Below are 18,975 nucleotides of genomic sequence, written 5' to 3'. Positions count from 1 at the left end.
CAACATATTGTTTGGATAAAGGGCTAAGAAATGTACTGCAAAAGTTAGAGGTGAGGTGACTGACCTCTGGATCCATCCATGATTCCTTGGATGTAAAAGAAGAGAGATCGGAGGCCCATCTGCATCAGCAGCTCGTAGCCATGGTACAGGCTGATGCAAAGGGCAAAGTCGCCCTCCAGCATTCCCTGCTGTGGACCCTGCTGAGTGAAAGAGGCTGTGTGACTTCACGAGACCAATGTGGGATCAGAGTGACAGTGAAAGAAAATAAATATAATATTTGGCCATTAAGTGCGGAAAAATAGTATGAAAAATAAAACCGTCCATAACTTCTTCAACTGCAGTAATAATATTTTTTTAAACAAAAATTGAGTATATAAAATGTTCCACTAACAAAGTGAATAATGGATTTCTTTCTCCACTGAACCAAAGACTATCGTCCAGCACACCTCAGCCCCGGCTTATTCTAAATAACCGTCAGCAACTGGAAGTATATATGCTGAACCTTTTGCCGTGCAATCAATCACTTATTTACATATGCAACACAACAGCACTTAATTTTATCTGGAGTTGTGTTTCTGTTCGTTTTGCAAATAAAAGCCCAAGTTCACTATCTTTTGAAATCTCTTCTTGGTGTTAGTAGTTTCTGAGGGAAACATTGTCTCTTAGCATCTGCTAAGTGCTTAGTTTTTTTCTTTGGTACTCCCCCCGTATGCCTGTTTTGGTACAGTGTTTTAACTGGAAACAGCTGCCTACTGGAGCATTATGAAAAGGAAATGACAGTGAATCAAAGTAGCATTAAAGTTGCAAGCCAGACAGATAAACACAAAGTCCTGCACAAAGTCATGATAAAGCTCTGTAGAGACAAGGGGGATAATTCTCTGTAAATGCATCACCACAGGCTACCCTCTTTCCATATTCTTGTAAATGAAGATTAGCAACTTGATTATTAAATAATATTCAGAATAACAGATCCATTCACTGTTAAATCATTAGATAGCTGGCTACATGTCTCGAGTTTCAAGGCCCTATATTTTCTTAAAATGGGTCTTAGCAGATGTAAAAACCTGTGTATCATATCATGTAAAATTATATATTACAGCAGACAGTAGATACCACAATGGGGCACAGTCATTACATGCCTTGAGGTGTGATGGTGGATTCTTTCGGAACTGATCCCTGGCAAGAATGAGCTGGTATTTGGTAAGAGTCCGCAGATCCTTGTGGCCCATCACTCGGTTCTGGACCAGACGAGACATGAATTTCTCCAGCACCTGGACAAATGGAGGCAAACACATATATAGGTCATCAATTGTAGGCCACTTCCTGTTCTTTGAGGGGGGCATTATGCATAACACTGACTAGTCGCATCCTAGTGACCCCGAGCTGAAAGGTACATCCAGGAACATACAGATGTTTGTTCTACTGATAAACAGCCTCACACACAGACTAAATGAAAGTCTGACTTCTTAACACTAAATTGCATTGAAGTGTTTCTCATCTCCCCTGTCCTTGTTTTCTTATAATGGGAAAACAGATTGAAGCGGTTTTTCCAAGAGACAATTTTACCAACATCTATTCATCCTCATGACCGTGGATAATGGGAGGCTGGGTCCTTACATTTTCAATTTCAGCTGGGTGGAAAAGCAACTCTGCAAAGTGAATGGAACAAAATTACCCTGGAAAAAAGTAGGTTACCCGGTGGAGTCAACTAGTGTCTAAAAACAAAATTATATAACACATGGCAAGCAATTTTTCTTGTTTTTTAGGGCATTCAAGCATCAAAATTAACAAAGTAAATAAAAGGTATTGTAAGGTGAAAATGTTATTAACAACCAGTTCAGATTTCCTATAACTACTACATGCCAGTTTCATAACATCTTTTAGGGTTTGGCACATAGTTTAACAACACAAATCAAACAGCAGATGGCAAACATTCAGAATCCAGGAAGAGATAACGAACCAGAAATGAAGATTTACTCTTTATGAGTGAACTGAGCTGAGGCCATGCCCCATATCTCCTTAACGACAACCTGTTTCTCTGAGATTAATATATATGTGTGTGTATATGTATATGTATATATCTATATCTATATAGATCGATAGATATTAGTTTCACAAAATGTATGTCACACGGGATTTTTTTCTTATTAAGCTCAATTAACCACTTGAATTAGGTGAGGTGGTTAAAGCTAAATCAAAATTCAAAAATGGGTGCTGGATGGAGATATAATTGCACAGTTCAGGTAGTACTGTAATGTTCAATGTAGTACTGAGTACAGATGGGCAGCAAAAATGCTGTAGGCATTTCTATTAATAGTTACAATGAAATCTACCTGCAATATGACAAGGATGGAGCCAATGATGGATTTGCTTGTTTATATGAACAAACACTCTGGGGATAAAACAGTTTTACAGCCTTTTCCCCTTTTTTTCATTTACTGTGATATCTTAGTATATCGTCTGCAAGATGATGAGCAAAATGACAGATGAACACAAAACATGGGGTTTCCGACAATGCAGGCTTAATGTCAGAAGCTAAAAGCTCAGATGTTTTTCTCAGAACTTTTTAGAATCACTAGAAGGTATGATAATTTTCTTACTTCATCTATGCATCCACCATAGATGCTTGAACAACTTATTGATTGCAATTAAATTTAGTGTCGACAACAATCCTAGTCATTCATGACATTCCACTGATATTCAATCAATGTAAAGATAGTGAAGAACAAAGTTGTGTCTGCACCTCTTACTGTAGCTGCTGTGTGTCCCTTTCTTACTTATAAGATATTTTCTTATTATTTTACATGTCAAGAGAAAGGACCGCTAGCAGCAACCAGCTTGTAGGCTGACAGGTGGAGCTCAGTGTGGAAATGTGTACACAGCGGTCAGGTCCAGATTATGAGATTAGTCAGAACCAGATTAGTGAGGTCACTGTTTTAGGCTGCCTGGAATGTGAAGTGAAATAACAGAATGTGCTGAAAGAAAAGTGTCTACTCTGAAAGTAATATGTCTGATTATTTATACCTCCTCTTGTGTAGAAATCAATGCAAATCCTGGCCTCAGTTTATGATTAGTGTCAGCACTAGTTTGTTTCCAAGGGTATCCAGTGATTTACTTTGCCGAAAGAATTACTTTGGAGGTAAAGGTTAAGGTGTTGATTTGCATTTTCTGATTTAAATGTGGAAACTGGGAATGCAAACTTAAAATATATTTTCATATGTACATTTAGCAACTTGATCATATGGCAAATGCTATCTGAAATAAATGTTTTCTAAAGGATAGTAATATAAAGATGGTGTAGACATTGCACTTTGATTTATCTAGTGCTAGCAAAAAAGAGCTTGGCCCAATTGACAATAATGTAGTTGACAATCTCAATGAGCATGCTCTGTGGGTTCCACCAGCTGATTGGTTGAGAGCCATGGAGCTAAGTGACGTGAGGAATCTGTCAAAAAGTCTGTCTATAGGCAGCTATTAATAACATAACCTATACTAAACTGAACTCTCACTTTGTCATGTAAACAACGAGGAGGTCTTCATGGTGTGTTTGTGTGTCTGTATGTCAAGAGTTCTGTGTCTGTATTTTTGTGTGCATAGTAAAGCTGCCTTAGTATCACTGACACTTTTGAATAAGTCTAAAGAGAAAAGAACCAGCTGCTAAATGAAGAGTACACACTTCAGTATGGTTAACCATGTGACAGCTGATGAGGCGACTGCTGCTACAAGGCTGCTGTTGTGAATCCATATCTGTCTGTGATGGCATATAATAAAGAGACTTAAGGGAAAAGACAAAACTAGTGATTGTGTAGGTGGAAAGGCACAGCCATGGAGGGGCCACGGGTCCCCCCCCCCCACCCCACCCCACTCCCTTCTTGTAGAGCATTGTAGGTGTGTCTTTCAGTGTATTTACACAGACCCTCCCACACCAACTATAGTAGATTATATAATATCCTCTGTACGTGCCTGTTGAAGGGTGCAGCATGGTGGCTGGCTGTTGCAGTGACACAGATCAGAGGAAATCCTGCCTAGTCAGTCCCCTAGCGCACAAGTTCGCGTGTGCTTATAATCCACTGCCTGGGAATAAAAAAAAAAATCTGTCGAAAGACTACAGATTAAAAATAATTATTAAAAAGATCTAGCAAAGAAAAGAACTGATTACTATTTAAAATACATTTTTATGACTCTTTTATAGGTTTTATAGTTTGCTTTAAATAAACGGGCAAAGATGTAAATGCAGGCCGAAAAATTGTGTTCTTAAGGTCAAGGATGTCATTAACTTCTTTAAGCATTTGGATGCAAAAAAAAATACACAATAATGAAATGCAAAGCTGTTACTGTGACAGAAAAATACATTAAAATATATGATCCTTTAAGCTGACAGTGAATGGAAGTTTATTACACAAGTAGAACATTTTAAATACCAATCTAGAAAGCATTTTTTCTGAATGATTAATAGAAAAGGGGAGACATAGGTTTTAACTAAAAAATGTATATGTACATAAAAAATAACCAAAATGTAACCAAATCAAGATGTAACTGAAATAAAAGAACAAGTATAATTTAAAGTGAAAGGAATACATTTTATAAAAAATAAAAAGAACAACAGTATGCTAGAAATGCATCTTCTCTTCCTAAAAGGTCAGTTAAAATGTCAGTTTCTCAAATGAAAAAATTCCCGGCTTTGCTCTGTTTTAATACAATTTGGCTACTGTAATTGAAATTATTGATGTCATGGTCAGTCACAATCAAGCTACATGCTGTGACCATGTCCTTAGGGGACTACAAGATAACTTACAGAAAAAACTCTGTAATTAAGCAAGAAAACAATTTTAGAATTAACTGAAAATAAGGGGGAAAATTGCTTGCAGCTTATTTGACAAGCAAACAACAAATACATAGCCTAATTACATAGCTACTTCACAAAGAGACTCCAAGGTTAATTATTTAATTAGTAAATAATAGCTACAAACGGACTTGAAAATTACTATAAAAAGCATTTTTTAATGCTGCCATTAGCTAAACCTTTCTAGGTAAACTGCTGGGTGAGATATGTAAGGGTACGGGGTCTTGGTGGGTGTGAGGAGAGGAGGTGGGGGTTGTGGGAGCCCACAGATCACGTGGTTTTACAGCCCGCCCTCATCTCTATAAACATAGCGCTGACCTCCGGCGACAACAAGGGAAGCGTCACGCTGCTCCGCACGAGCGAAAGAGACGTCGACTTTTTTGTTTTCAGCGGCTCTAAAGTGCTCCCGGTGAAAGAAAATGCGTCGTTTAAGTCGTATATAAGTCTGCTATGCAAACATGGCTATGTGCATCGGGTGAAGCTTAGCAGCGCCTGGTTTGTCGACCATAAAGTAAAGGTTGTCCTAATCTGGACAAGCAAAAACAACGCGGCGCGTAGAAGGAAGAAGACTAGCGCTTGAGCAAATCGTCGTTCCGGACGATTGTTAAGCATTTATTCTTTTGTCCATTAATTTGAGACAGTTTTATCATTAGGTACTAGGCAATTTTACAAAGAAAAAAATGGACCGAGGTGGCTGCCAGATGAGTGGCGGCGGTCCTAGTACTGGAGACGGTAGCGGCCCCGACCGACACGGGATGATCACACTGGAGGACCTGGAGTCTTTCTCGGAGGACCAGCCCTCAGACTCTGGCAATGGGAGTCTCGAAGAAGGCCAGACCATGGAGGAAGACGAAAATCCAGACCGCCTGCTACATTACTGGCAGGAGGTAGCGAGGGGACACCAAGTGGAAGTTTCTCAAGGTGAAAATATACATATATATCTATACTTATATACAGAAATGATGTTGGGGAATTGTTAAAAACAAAAAAGGTACATGCCAACGTAGCTGACATACACCTTGGCTTTTAGCCTCGTAGTTTTAGTAGCCTACTCTTCCTGTTTCTTTTATCAACTTTAATGTGAGAGATAGAAAGAGCGGCAAACAAGTCAAAACAACAGCTAAAGGGATGTTTAATTTTGGCACACAATTTTTTTGTTGTTGAAGGATCCACGTACATTGACCTAGATTCCGGTTAGGGACATAGACAAACCTGTTCCAGCCAGAACATTTCTTAATTTCAGACAAGCATGTGTTTAGTTCGTAAAAACAAAAACAACAAAAACCTTGTAAAATTTGTAAATTAGTTTAAAAATGTGAACGTAATAAATGCATGCTAAAACTAAAAACACTTGCGGGCAGAAGGATTGTAATTAAATGGGAAAAGCAATAGGAGGCACACAGAGTTGTGGTTCCTACAGTTTGCCCATGGGGCCTCCAGGATCCCTAGTAAGAGATTTAGTGTATAGGGCTTAAAATCTGTTGTTTTAATGGCTACTACTTTTTATGCTTGAATATTTGCAGATTTATGCCTTTGGCCTGCTTGAGTAAATAGTCCATCTGTCACAATAGTAAAGCCACACTTAACTCTTACACAGGGGGCACAGTGAGTATAGTGAGTTATTCACATCAAATAAATGGTGTGTAAGGCTCAGCTATTGCTACAAAATCATGGACCATGTATGGCACATAAAACAGTCCAGCATATACATCTGTCTGCTTACAACTCAAAATATTCATAATATTGGTTTGCAACATTATAGACACTGTGATATTATGATAGAAGTATTAGGTCAGGGCAACAGATCTAATACTTATGTAGTAATAGCCTGTTTGATCTAGTAGTAAATATAGTAATATTAGAGTGTGTGTTAAGATTAATAGAGATGCTTTGGCTTACTTTTTTTGTTGGTCATCAGACAAAAACAAATTGTGTGGTTGATGGCAGATGACAGGCTGTTTTGTTTTGATGGGAAATACAAAGTGTACACTCGCAAATTAGACAGACACATTTGCCACTCAAACTGTTAGATGTGCCTAACAGGGTTTTATACATAATATTTGCTTGATTCAGCACTATATCCCTGTTAGAGAATAACTCGGTAAGGTTACAGAAGTATAAAAACAAAGAATCATAACATAAGCTTGACTGTATTTGTGATTTCACAATGGACCTTTTTTTAACCTCACAATAACCATATGTGTGATATGTCTGACATAGAATTCATGAAATAAAGCTAACAGATTTGCACTTTGTTAACCCACAATGATCAACTCTGTTTACAGTCACTAGTATTTCCTTAACAATGTTTTGTTTCCTTGTGCCCTGTTCAGCCACAGGCTGTGATAGGTGCAGTTTTTTACTTGTGCATTGGTACACCTGCGTTGCTTTATGAACACAAATAAAAATTTTCAGTCATACCTGGACCTGATAGAAAAAAAACGTCTTTTTTTTTCCTGAAATTTGGAAAAGAGAGAACACCGAAAACCAATTGTTAAACGGTGATACACACACATAACCAGCTATATATGTAAAACAATTTTTGAAATCATACAAAACAATGCAGGTGTAGGACTCTTATTTCCTTGTTCATTTACTCGCTCAGTTAGACGAGCAGAAGGGTGAGAGATGAACTAAGGAGTGTGCTCTATATTCACGACCACAACATAGTTGTTGGTCCATATGCAAATGTGTTTTTATGTGTGCATGATGTATTTACAAAGTGTTTATAATGTAATCAGGGTTGCTCAAGAATGCCTTGTTCATGGTTTTAGGTTTTAACCAACAACTGAGATGCTGAGTCTGATTTGAATGTCCTATTAAACTGTTCTTCACATAGCATGTCCGGCACAAAACGCACACAAACACACATGCCTCATACAGTCTTTAGATGTAATTTTAAATTGCAACATTACTTTGTGTTTAACTTAAAAGTATTAACCACTGAGAATATTAATTCTGACACCAAATTGGCAAAAGAGGGTCGGTTTATTTTAGTCACTGATTCAATTCATTCCATTATTTTATTTGGAAAACTATTGGATTGCCTGGTTTTTCCTGGCTCAGAATGCAGGATGACTAAGTTAAAATGGTTTGTCCAGTAAAGGCAACAAGTCTGTGGAACTTTAGTTGATAGAAATCCATGAATTTTCCTGTTTGTGCCTTGACCACTTTTTAAATCAAATGCAATTAATATTGAATATACAAAACCCTAATTAATAACAGCGTAAAAAGAATTTGGCAGCTGCACAAATGAAGAACATTCACAAGGATTTCATGAGTTTCAAAACCCTGTATTCAGATAAATTAAAAATTAATTCTGGCAGTGGTCCCATTCCCAAAATCTTTAGCCATGACTACAGTCTTCATCATTATCCTTTGGATCTGGTTAAAACATAAAAAGGTAAGATTACATTTGGTTGTGGGTTTTATGCAGGCGTGCTCAGAATTGCTCTATGCAAAAAAACAAACAAACAAAAAAAAAAAACAACCAAATGCAATCTTACCTTTTTCAGTTCATTCTGCTTTGCTGATTACTAACAAATGTTGCAAACTTGTAGTTTTCTAAGTTTGATTTTAGCATGTGAATTCAGACGTGCTCGGCAGGAGCCGACAACAAAAACAGTAGTCTCGTACTCAGAAGTCTTTCAAGTCACTGGTGATCGCAGATCTTGGAGACAGAGACTTGAACAATAAGCCTATTGAGATAAGTTAAACTTCAGCATTTTAATTCCTGCTCGACAGCAATAAAACCTGCCCTATGGGGCACTAAACCAAATCACAGGCTTCTTATTAGTTCAGCCTCTGTATGTCAGAATACATGGATTTTTTTAGGCTGAATACAGTTTACATGTCTATACTTCAGTATATGTGTAACTCAAATTATTTAACAAAAGTAATTGTTTTTATTAAATATTATGTGGTGGCAAGGAGCTTAAGAAAATTTGATGTACTTAGGAAAACTATATTTTATAACAATTAAAAGAATTTAATCATCTACTATCACCTTTAGATACCCAATCATTTAGTTTCTAACCATCTGCTATTTGTCTCTTTGGCTGCCCTTAGGGAATCCAGTAACAGACTGGCACAACCTCCTCCCTCTGTTCCCTGACCGCAGCACTAATTGAGGACAAAATCACTTGCTGGGCCTTTCTGACTCAGAGGGGATTAAATACCTTGCCTATGCTGGTACTGAGGTTGTGGCCTCACTGTAGTACTAAGGGGACAAGCCTAGGCCACAGTAAACTGCCTTGCTCTAATTGGGACTGAGACCAGTGCTGCTGTTTTAAAATAGTAATAATTTGACCAGTAACCAGATTATTAAAATGCCCGATGCTGACAACAGCATCCCCCCCCCCCCCCCCCCCCCCCCCACCCGGGGGTGTTGTTGTTGTTCTTCACTTACCTTCCAGCCAGTTACACACAAGTTCAGTGACAGAGATTTATGAAGATATGACATCAAAAGCAATGCGCCATAATGGATAAACCTTGGCCAATGGCACCATTTAATCACTTCTTATTTTCCAGTAGGCCAATGTTCAGCTGGTGAATGAACACATCATTGATCAATATATTGTAACTGGTATCCATAGCAACCAGTTTCATTAGAGGTTTTGTTTGTTTGTTTTATCGACTCTTTCAGGATACCCTGCTGTCACTACAGGAAAGTCCTTTAGACTGTAATTTTCATGCTGGAGACAAAGATGATAATTGACTCACTGAAGAGTAAAATGAGGTCAAGAGAGCAGATATAACCAGCTGTGATGGAGGGATGAAGAGTTTCTAGCATGTAAACAAGATGAATGTTCATGCCAGTTTGAGCTCACTCAATACTCACTGCATGGTGTGTTTAACTTTACATCAGTGACTATCCAAAGAACGAAGCTGATCACTGACATGCCATAGTGTCCCTTAAGATTGACAGTATAACACAAATTTAAATGAAATTTAAGAAAAACAAAACAAATTCAGTAGTTATGGCTGTTTTTCCAAGCTTATCTAATATGACAATGAAGGATGTGGCACACGCAGTGGTCTTACTAGGTTTGTACTAAAGCTGTTGTAACTTCTGTTACAACAACTTTAGTAGTTAGTAGTTAGTTTTTGAAGTTAATACTAACTTCAGTTGCTGAAACTATTTTTGTGCAGTGTTTTTGGGGTCTCTGTGATCTTTAGTAAAGCCAAAAATGCGTCCAAAGAACAGACAAGGCATTTTTATTTGGTGCAAGCTGCTGGAGTTGCCCAGTCCACTCAAGATTTTAGTTTTCCTCCATGAGGTTTCCATGTCACAGACTGGACAAGGGTCCAGCAACACATACAGTACATAATAGGGGGACATATTAACAGAATTTAAAACCAAAATAACTAAAGCAACAATGACATGGGCACGATTACATCGATTAGAGGTTCTTGTCGGCTTTGATTCATTTTTGATTAATTGCTCAGGCCTGCTTCCAGCCAAACATCCTCATTTGAGTCTAGCCTGATGCTTTATAACAAATGTTTAAGTGATGAAATAGTTTTGATTAACAAGTTGCAATTTGTTATGTATGTACAATTGGCAACTACAAGGGGAGGTTAGTGGAACAGCAGGCACACTGAGAGTGGAACGTGACTACAGCTCAGGTACAAAAACAAGCATTTGTGTTGACTGTTCTGCGTCAACACTGAGAAGCTTTGGAAGTCCTGCAATTGAAACTGATGAGTTTGCTTGATTGTGCAAGCAGTACATGCCTGCACGTGTGTTGGTGAGGGTGGGGGCGAGGCTGTCGTAGATAAAATTTTAGAAATTAAAACATTTTATTGTTCATTCTGGGTCCCTGCTCCTAAATCTGGTTACCTATTTAATGAGGAAACTGCAAAACGACAAAGAATTTTTAAAAAAAATATATATATATATATATATATATATACATATGTTGAAAAATGGCATATTTACTTTGATTACAATCTGGTGACTGACTACCAAAGAAGTTTTGTTCCCTTTTGTTCCCTCAGTAATGTTTGTAAATAAGAAACCTGTCTGTACAGTTGCTGTTTTGGCTGCAGCATAAAGTTCTTTTTTTGTTGTTGTTGTTGTTTTTAAATGCACTTTGCCACTTCATTTTGCATAACTAGTGAAAAACAAGGATTTCATAAGCTACAAAAACTTTTATTGGCAATTAATTAGAAATTTAGTGGTGCTAATGCCAAAACCGTTTTGTCAGGACTGCACAGCGTAACGTTTCATGAGATCCTACTAAATATTTAGACACTCTTTGTCTGTTACGTGCATCAGTCTGCTTTCTCTGTTGCCAAGTAATTGATCCCCTAAATAACACACATGTCTCTGACCTTGTTCCCCTTATGATATTGAGTGATAAAATGTGATTGAATTGGATTCACCTTAAGTGCCTGGTGTTTGATTGTTCATTTCTGTAGTGATGTTAAGTTTGAGGATAAGTAGCCCTTTGGTAGTTGTAATCAGCAGAGTGTACACTAGTCTTTTTTGTTTGTTTGTTTTTTTGCAATAAATTTTCTGTTTGTTTAATAAATTAACTAAATGAAATGAATGAGCATAAAATACTGCAAAGTGCCAAGGCATCTCTAGTGCTGTAAAAGAGCAGGTGAATAAGGTTTCAAAACCATTGGCCAGTGCTGTAGTCTCTCTCAGTTAATACCAGTCTATACCTGGCCTTGGGCAGCTTTAGTCAATGTTCCCTTCCATCAGCTCTAATAAACATAACTCTCTTCAACATCCTGGCACAATGCTCTTTCCAGCTGGCAGCACTTTCTCCCTCAAACTAACAACACTGCCAGCCAACAGATTACTGCAACTGAGGACTTTTCGCACAGATAAGAGGGCACACTGCACATTTTTATACAATGCAAGAGATAATATGTACTATTTGGACATCATAGTAGGGAGTTGCGTGACTATACACATTTTTATTAATGCATTTTAATTTTCTTAGCATGGAAGGCCGAATATGGTATCAAGAAAAAGCCTGTTACTGAATTCCCAGTACACAGGCTCAGTTGGGTGTATCTAACTGCCACGAACATGCTACAAACTATCTTATAGACATGTTTTTTGGTGTGTAACGGGTTATGTTTGTCTGTTTGACAGATATGGCAGAACCCATTCAACAGCTAAGCACCAATAACCAAGGACGCAGTCACAGAGAGCAGGTCCCGTTTACCCTCCTTGGACGCAAAGAGAAGGTATCACTGACTTTTACTACTTTATCAAGGGAAATGGATATAATCACCATCTTCCTATACATTTTAATGTTCTGCATAAATGACAAAAGAGAGCAGCTGCCAAATAGGTCACCCAGTTTAAAGGACTGGAACATATGTGCACTGAGAAATAGACTTGAATATTCCTCCAAGTATTTGAAGAGTCCATCAAAAAGTTAAGTATACTCTACATAAGAAAGACTGTAAACTACTTAATACAGTGGAGCCATGTTTTTGTCAATAAACCTAAACATGATTAAGCTCATAGCAAGTTTATGTAAATATAATTATATATTTAAGTCTGACATTATTATTATTATTATTATTATTATTATTATTATTACTACACCTGAATTACAAATTGTACTACAACACATGTAGGATTTGTACAAATAAATCCTACATGTAAACGACTCCTCTCTACAGATATCCAATAAAAAACAAAAACACAAATGTCAATCTACAGTCACGTACATGTTTTCTCTGTGTGAGGGTCAGATCTTTATTTCTGTCAAAGTGATCGTGTCACCCAAAGCTGTTTAAAGTCCTTTGTGGACTGTATAAATAAAATGGGCTAATTGGTTTAACTTGAGTTAATTAGTTCATTAAAACTTGGCCGGAGACTCCAGTTAAACAAAGGGCAGTCACGGCACGCTATTCTTAGAGCAGTTTTGGGCACCTTGTAAATCACACGTTTTGCTAACATCCAGAGTCCAGTTTCCTTCCTGAATCCTGGCATAAAACATGCTGTCATTTTAAGTTGATTTTAGATTTACAGATCGCACAACCGTAAGCGAAGAAAAATAAGATTGTTGTACCTGCTTAAGAAAAGTTTCCTATGCATTTAAGAACAAGTTTAAAAAAAAACCCAAGTGAATAGAACTGAGGGAGTTTTGTAGTAAATAAGAGGTTAATTTTATTTGGAAAGCTTAGTGAAGACTCAATTAAAAAAGAAACAAAACCTGAGTGCATAATTTGCCTTTGTAAAACCTGTAACCTTATTTAAAAAAAGGAAAGAAAATGTGGGTAAAACCAATAATTTTGATTTGAAGTATTTAATATTCACAAGACGTGCTACTTTTATGTACGCTTAAAAGGCCAACCACTGTACTTGGTTTCGTGAAATATGCAGATCTGCAGACATTCGTGTCCACAGCAGTCAAAACCTTTGCTCCGTCTACCAGAGTATTCCTAGGATGTTTATGTTTTTGTCTCTGTGTTTTCTTTGTCAGTGTGGTGAGATCCTGTATGAGAAACGCCACTATGAAAAGGGTCACTGGGCTTGTATAATAATGCATGAGGAGACGTATGAACAGAGCATTTGCTATGGCTTTATGAGGATAATGAGATACATCTGCCAACACAACTCCTTAGGTGAGTCTGGAAGCAAGAGACTGTTTTACGCATACGATTAGAGGCTGGCAAGCTGATTTAAGCTATTCCTTATATCAGCCTGACAGTGATACTTTGCTTTTTTCTACATGTAGGTGACTATCTGGGCATGACGCTGCCTATTGTAACAGTGGTGCGGACAGATGAGAATCATTCTGTAATGTCCCCTGATGTCACTGTGGCTTACTACCTTCCCACTGAGCACCAGGCCCAGCCCCCCCAACCTCAGGACAGTGACATTGTCATTGAGATCTGGCCTGCCACTGTTGTATATACGAGGTTAGTAGCTTAAAAAAAATCTTTTCTAAATGAGCTCCCTCCCTTTGTTACTGACTTTACAGTAAGTGATTATTAAGGTTAGAATTTGTGCTTAGTTTTACACTTATAGATCACTCCTTCCCTCTTCCAGAGCCTTTAGCGGTCCCACCAATGAAGTGACCATCATAAACCAGATAAGCACCTTGGCCGAGCTGCTGGAGTCTCCAGGAGTGTGTGTCAACGACTCATTCATCGTGGCCGGCTACACCAACCCTGCTCACAGCAACCGTCAGAATGAAATCTGGTTTTTAGAGCGGCGCTAAGGGAGAGCGGGATTACGTGGCATCCTACTTGTGACCCTTAACCTTCATAAAGACTCCCTTAACACTGCCCCAGCTTAGCTACAGCCTCAGGTGCAACATCGTCGTCAGTCATCACCACTACTACCTGAAATGACCACCAGCCTAGCAACACTCCAGAACCGTCTGGTTTCATCTTTAAATGACAACAAGCTCAACCTCAGTCAGTTTTCCTTTCTGTTCATTTTAGTTAGATCATTTGACACACAAGAACTGAACTCAACCACTGCCATAGTCTTGTGAACACTACTCAGATGATAGGTTGAAGCGTAGCATTTACTCCTGCTTAAAGATGGCTAACAACCTTTTCCTAAGCACACTGCCCACTAAGTGGTGTCAGAAACATGCAACGGCCTGCTCATCTGCAGAGGAGTCAGGCTTCATGGTGGACATGCAGCCTTATTATGCTCCCTTCTTTTTTGTTGCACAGCCACAATGTCTTGTTATGGAATGACGCCATCATTCTCTTGCTTATTGAGGTATTTACAGCTCTGCCACAGTTGATCCACTGTTACTTTACCTCTGGATTACATACTTCATTACAGGTTATAGGTTTGTGATAACAGTCACACAGCATATTCTGCATATTCAGCAAAAAGTGCAATATTTATTAGATAACCATAACAACATGGCAGTACCTGGGCCACTAACCTAACCCAATCTAGGTGCGTTCAGTTGATGAAAGTTTAGGAGGGGATTCTGCAGCATCCATCTTGACCTGAACTAGTGGCTTTAACCATAAATAAGCTTGACACAAACGGTGACGTTAATTTAGAAAACAAGCACTTTTGAACGTAACTTGTTCGTGTGTGTTTACACTTGAATGTAAATCTATGGGACAAGGGGGTAACACACAGATCACTTCTACAAACCAAATGCTGAAACACTCACTGATAGATAGATATATATATCTATTTATTTTTTGATGAATGACAATCATACAGTACTTATAGATTATATACATCCTTTTCTCTTAAGAAAATAATGCAGTGTAACGCATTCCTCATGTTTCAGGTCTTGTACACACACAAGTATTTACCCAAGTACCTCTTTTTGTGCTTTAAAAATAAACAAAAACCTACTTGTTAGTATTAGTCATCATTCACTAACAATTGCAAATACTACTGCTGCTGAGTAGAGACTCGTTAAGAGATACACAACAAAAAATATAACTGTGATAAAAATAGAAGGCGCAATTCTGATTCAGTTAAACTCATCTTCTATCAAAAGAGGAGTCTATAAAGAGATGGATGGTTTTCTTCATTATATGTTAATATAAAATCATTAAACAAATTAATTGAGAACTCCAGCTAACCCTGCAGTTTGCAATAACAGGGATTTTTCTCTTCTGGAAATAAGAGAATCTCTCTTCCAGTGAGATAAACCTGGTAAAGAATTGGCCAAATTATCACAGTGTGAGGATTTTTACCAGAACATTTGTAGCTTTTTTTCTTTCTTTTTTTTAATGTAGGAAAATACAAGGTAAAAATGATCATTGTGTGAAATGGAAAGCATTACAATTAAGAAAGTTGGTATTGGGTTGGGGAGGTTGCCCAGTCTTAATCTCAAGAAGAACCGGTTAACATCAGTGCATCCAAATCCAAAGACTTTAATCTGCATTAAATGATTGTAGCATTGCTATGATACTCTGTGACATCTGTAGGGTGTAAACTCTTGCAAAGCCATGTTACGTGTAGGTTGGTATTCCCTCTGAGAGCCTAGTTACATAGCAACTGCAAGTGTCTGGATTTAATTTGTTTTTGCTTCTTTTCTTTTTTTTCTAGTGTTCTACAAAAGTGTTATGTAATGTGAAAATTAAAGTGTACCAACATGAGCTACTGTAGTTTTTTTTTTTTTTTTTGTTTAATAAAAATGTGCTTGTCTCCTGTCTTTTCAAATCTACTCTGGTTAAGTTTTTACAAGGTTGACATACACGGAGCTTGAGCTCTGCGCAGCTTTTGGCATATTCATGAAGAATTTAGTTTTATTAAATAACGCCCAGTCTTATGAGTCAGATGAGCTGATGATAAAGCTCCAGATTTACTACGTAAACTGTTTGGATACAAAGTAGCTGCAGACAAAATTACTCTACACCTTGCCAAGTACAGTCTAAATAAACAGTCTGAGAAAGGGCAAAAGTCAGATCACTTCATATGCTACCAATTAACCCCACCACACACACGCGCATTATGAATTACAAATACAACAAATGAGAGGTTTGATTATTTCAATAATTTAAAAAAGTAGTCAGCAGGCCACCAGAGACAAAACATGAGGAATAGATTGTGTTATCTGTTGGTGTGCCAAGAAAGACCTAAGGCTGCAAAGCAAATAGCTTCCAGGACCCATTATACTTTTATTTTACCTCCAGGGGACTATTCTATCTTTTTTGTGGTGTCAAGTATATTAAATAAAAGGTGTCACACCCTGCTTTGGTCTGAAATATAGGACATAATCCATTTCAAAACATAGTGTTGAGTTACTGGAGCAAAGTAATTACACACTCCAAAAATAAGGACACAGGCAGTATACAGTAATCTATCATAGTGCTGCTCGTGAGACAATACAGCACTCTGTGTAACGCCTAAAAGAAATAAAGCCAGCTGACTGGAATTGCATGAAGGCTTAAAGAGTTTTTAACTTGCAGATGAGACTGAGTAATAATACTGTAATAGATAGTTTTAGTCATAAATATAACCTCATTTAGGTTAATTCATTCTTGTTGGGCAAATTGTTCTTTAATGCATACCTACAGCTCCCATAACAACAACCATAAAAGGTGTAAGCTTTAAGCCAAATATCTTCTGAGCTCAGTGGCCTTTAGATGTGCCGTCATTAAATCCGCACTTAATCGAACCGCAAGAGAAATGCGACTCAAGTTGATATATGGGCAAGCACTGGCCTTTCTAATGTCTGAGCCAAAAGCTGGAGGAAAAAACAGAAAAAGCACCTGTAAGCATGACTGCTTCATTTTTCTGATTTGTTTAACAGTTACTAAATTGTGCTTGCATGACTGCAATAATGAATACAAAATAACCCAATGTTTTGGCAGTGGAAAATGGATTTCAGCAGGTTACCAACATCCTCCAATCATAGAGTAATATGAAGAGAAAGAAAAAAAACCAAAAGACAAAAAAAAAGAACTCTGCCCTGATAACAATAAAGAGAGAATTAGAAGGAAAAGACTAAAAAGGAAGAAAGTGCAACACAGTAAAGAAAAAAAATACAGCAGGTCTAAAATTTCAAATGCAGGTGTCACATTCCTGTTATCCAGCCAGCTGAGACAAATGAAGTGGAGCTGCACACTTAAAGTGCATTAGACACAAACAGTGAACTAACCCATGATGAGAAGAGAGCCAATCAGTCTACCAGCACTAAAAGCTAGACCACTGAGTGTAACAGGATGTGGCTTTCAGGACAAATCAATCAATTTAATATGAACTGACCCAGAAAGAACCTCACAGGAAGGAGAAAGAGGTGAAGCTGAAAAAGTTTTTACAGCTGAGGAGTTCTGTTTTTTTAATAACAGAAGGAAGCCAAAAATTACCACAAGGTGGCAGTAAAGCACCAAAGGAAAAAATCTTAGCTGCTCTACAGAATAATGAAAGCAAGCACAGGCAGACAAAAAGCAAAGAAAGAGTTTGTATAAAACTAAATTCCAAAAAATATATAATAAAGTCATGGACTGGATTCTTTCAAACACTGTGCACGCACCACTGACACTTCATTATTTACCTATCACATCACACAGAAACAGCAACCGCCTTCCTCTGGAAGATATTGGATCTGCCACTCTGTAAAAGCTGCTCCAAAACAGCTTGAAAAACACAATAAAGAGCCTAAGGTATTGAACCTAGCATCCAAACATCCTTGGGACATACCAGAATAAACCCCATCTGTGCAACAACCCCCCAACCCAAAAAATCCAACACCTATGTCCTCATGCCAGACACCACCACATAACACAACCTGCCTAAAATCCATGAATGCACTCCATGTTTTGACAGCAGAAAACAACCATACATAATATTTGGCAGATTTTTTTTAAATGTACCCCTGGTCAGTGCATGTTGGTTGTGGAAACAATAAGCAGCTTATGTGTTTTGCACAAAATAAAAGAACTGACATTTTTTATTCCTTGTAGAATTACATTTTTAAAAAGTATAAACACTGTCCTGATTAGAGCAGAGACAAAAACATGACAAATCCTTTGCTGTCCCTACCTGCAGGTAGCGTGTCTGGTGAGCTGAAAGGGCCTCACCCAGAGGAACCACAACTTTCTCCACATTGCGCTGGTGGGAGTGAGCCCGGATGTCAGGACTGTCTTCTGAACGTAGCTCAATATGGGAGATGAGTAAATTGGAGATCACAGATTGCACCGACTGGAAGGATGAAGTGAGGCGGATTGCAGATTAAAGTCTACTCACTTTTAGGTCACAGCGCAGAAAAAAAAAAGTGCATCTTTCTCACCTTTGTATCTCCTCCTGGGGTGGCGCTAAGAGCCAGTATGCGGAACTGCAAAGTCTGGCTGCCGAGCAGTTTGATGACCTAATGAAGAAGACCAAGCATTAGACATCATCTCCACTAAATCTGGACAGTTTACATAACTTTTACTGCAAAAAACCCAAAACTAACCATTAAGATTTAGTTCTTTAGTTCACACTTATACAACTTCATGATGTCAAGCTTTGATTATTTCTCCAAAGTGTGTGTACCTGGCAGTAAGCATGGTTGCCCAGCGCTTTGTGTGCTTCATCGATCACCACGCACTTGACCTGCTGGGCCGGGCAGGTGTCTCTGGACAGATCATTAACCATGACCTGAGGCGTGAGGAAGAAGACCCGCTTGGACCTCCAAACCTCTTGTCTCTGCTTTGCTGCTGTGCTACCTATGAAGCGG

General features: G+C 38.1%; 2 protein-coding genes across 3 annotated transcripts in view; one reads left to right on the top strand and one right to left on the bottom strand.

Moving 5' to 3' along the window:
- The window catches only part of fancm (FA complementation group M), a 40,380-nt gene that overhangs the window by 20,581 nt on the left and 824 nt on the right, over positions 1–18,975 (bottom strand). For both annotated transcript variants that reach the window (XM_006798521.3, XM_035911011.2), the window contains exons 2-6: positions 18,792–18,964; positions 18,547–18,624; positions 18,300–18,458; positions 1,140–1,271; positions 65–197 (exon numbers count right to left, since the gene is read on the bottom strand). In XM_006798521.3, coding sequence (XP_006798584.2) covers positions 65–197; positions 1,140–1,271; positions 18,300–18,458; positions 18,547–18,624; positions 18,792–18,964 — 675 coding nt within the window. The remainder of the gene's footprint in view (positions 1–64; positions 198–1,139; positions 1,272–18,299; positions 18,459–18,546; positions 18,625–18,791; positions 18,965–18,975) is intronic.
- On the top strand, positions 5,168–15,910 carry soul3 (heme-binding protein soul3). The gene is made up of 5 exons (XM_006798520.2): positions 5,168–5,764; positions 11,955–12,049; positions 13,300–13,441; positions 13,555–13,738; positions 13,869–15,910. The coding sequence occupies exons 1-5, from the start codon at positions 5,524–5,526 to the stop codon at positions 14,038–14,040; spliced, it is 834 nt and encodes a 277-aa protein (XP_006798583.2). The 5' UTR covers positions 5,168–5,523; the 3' UTR covers positions 14,041–15,910.

This window comes from Neolamprologus brichardi, chromosome 19 (genome assembly GCF_056152115.1).
Source record: "Neolamprologus brichardi isolate AB-2024 chromosome 19, ASM5615211v1, whole genome shotgun sequence".
NCBI classification, from domain to species: domain Eukaryota; kingdom Metazoa; phylum Chordata; class Actinopteri; order Cichliformes; family Cichlidae; genus Neolamprologus; species Neolamprologus brichardi.
This window is presented reverse-complemented; position numbering and strand designations above follow the sequence as displayed.

What these genes read in the sequence shown, in the direction of transcription:
- soul3 (XM_006798520.2), top strand. Translation starts at nt 5,524, where the DNA reads ATGGACCGAGGTGGCTGCCAGATGAGTGGCGGCGGTCCTAGTACTGGA. An exon ending in CCAAGTGGAAGTTTCTCAAG is followed by an intron (nt 5,765 to 11,954) that starts GTGAAAATATAC and finishes TCTGTTTGACAG; the next exon opens with ATATGGCAGAACCCATTCAA. An exon ending in TCCTTGGACGCAAAGAGAAG is followed by an intron (nt 12,050 to 13,299) that starts GTATCACTGACT and finishes TTTCTTTGTCAG; the next exon opens with TGTGGTGAGATCCTGTATGA.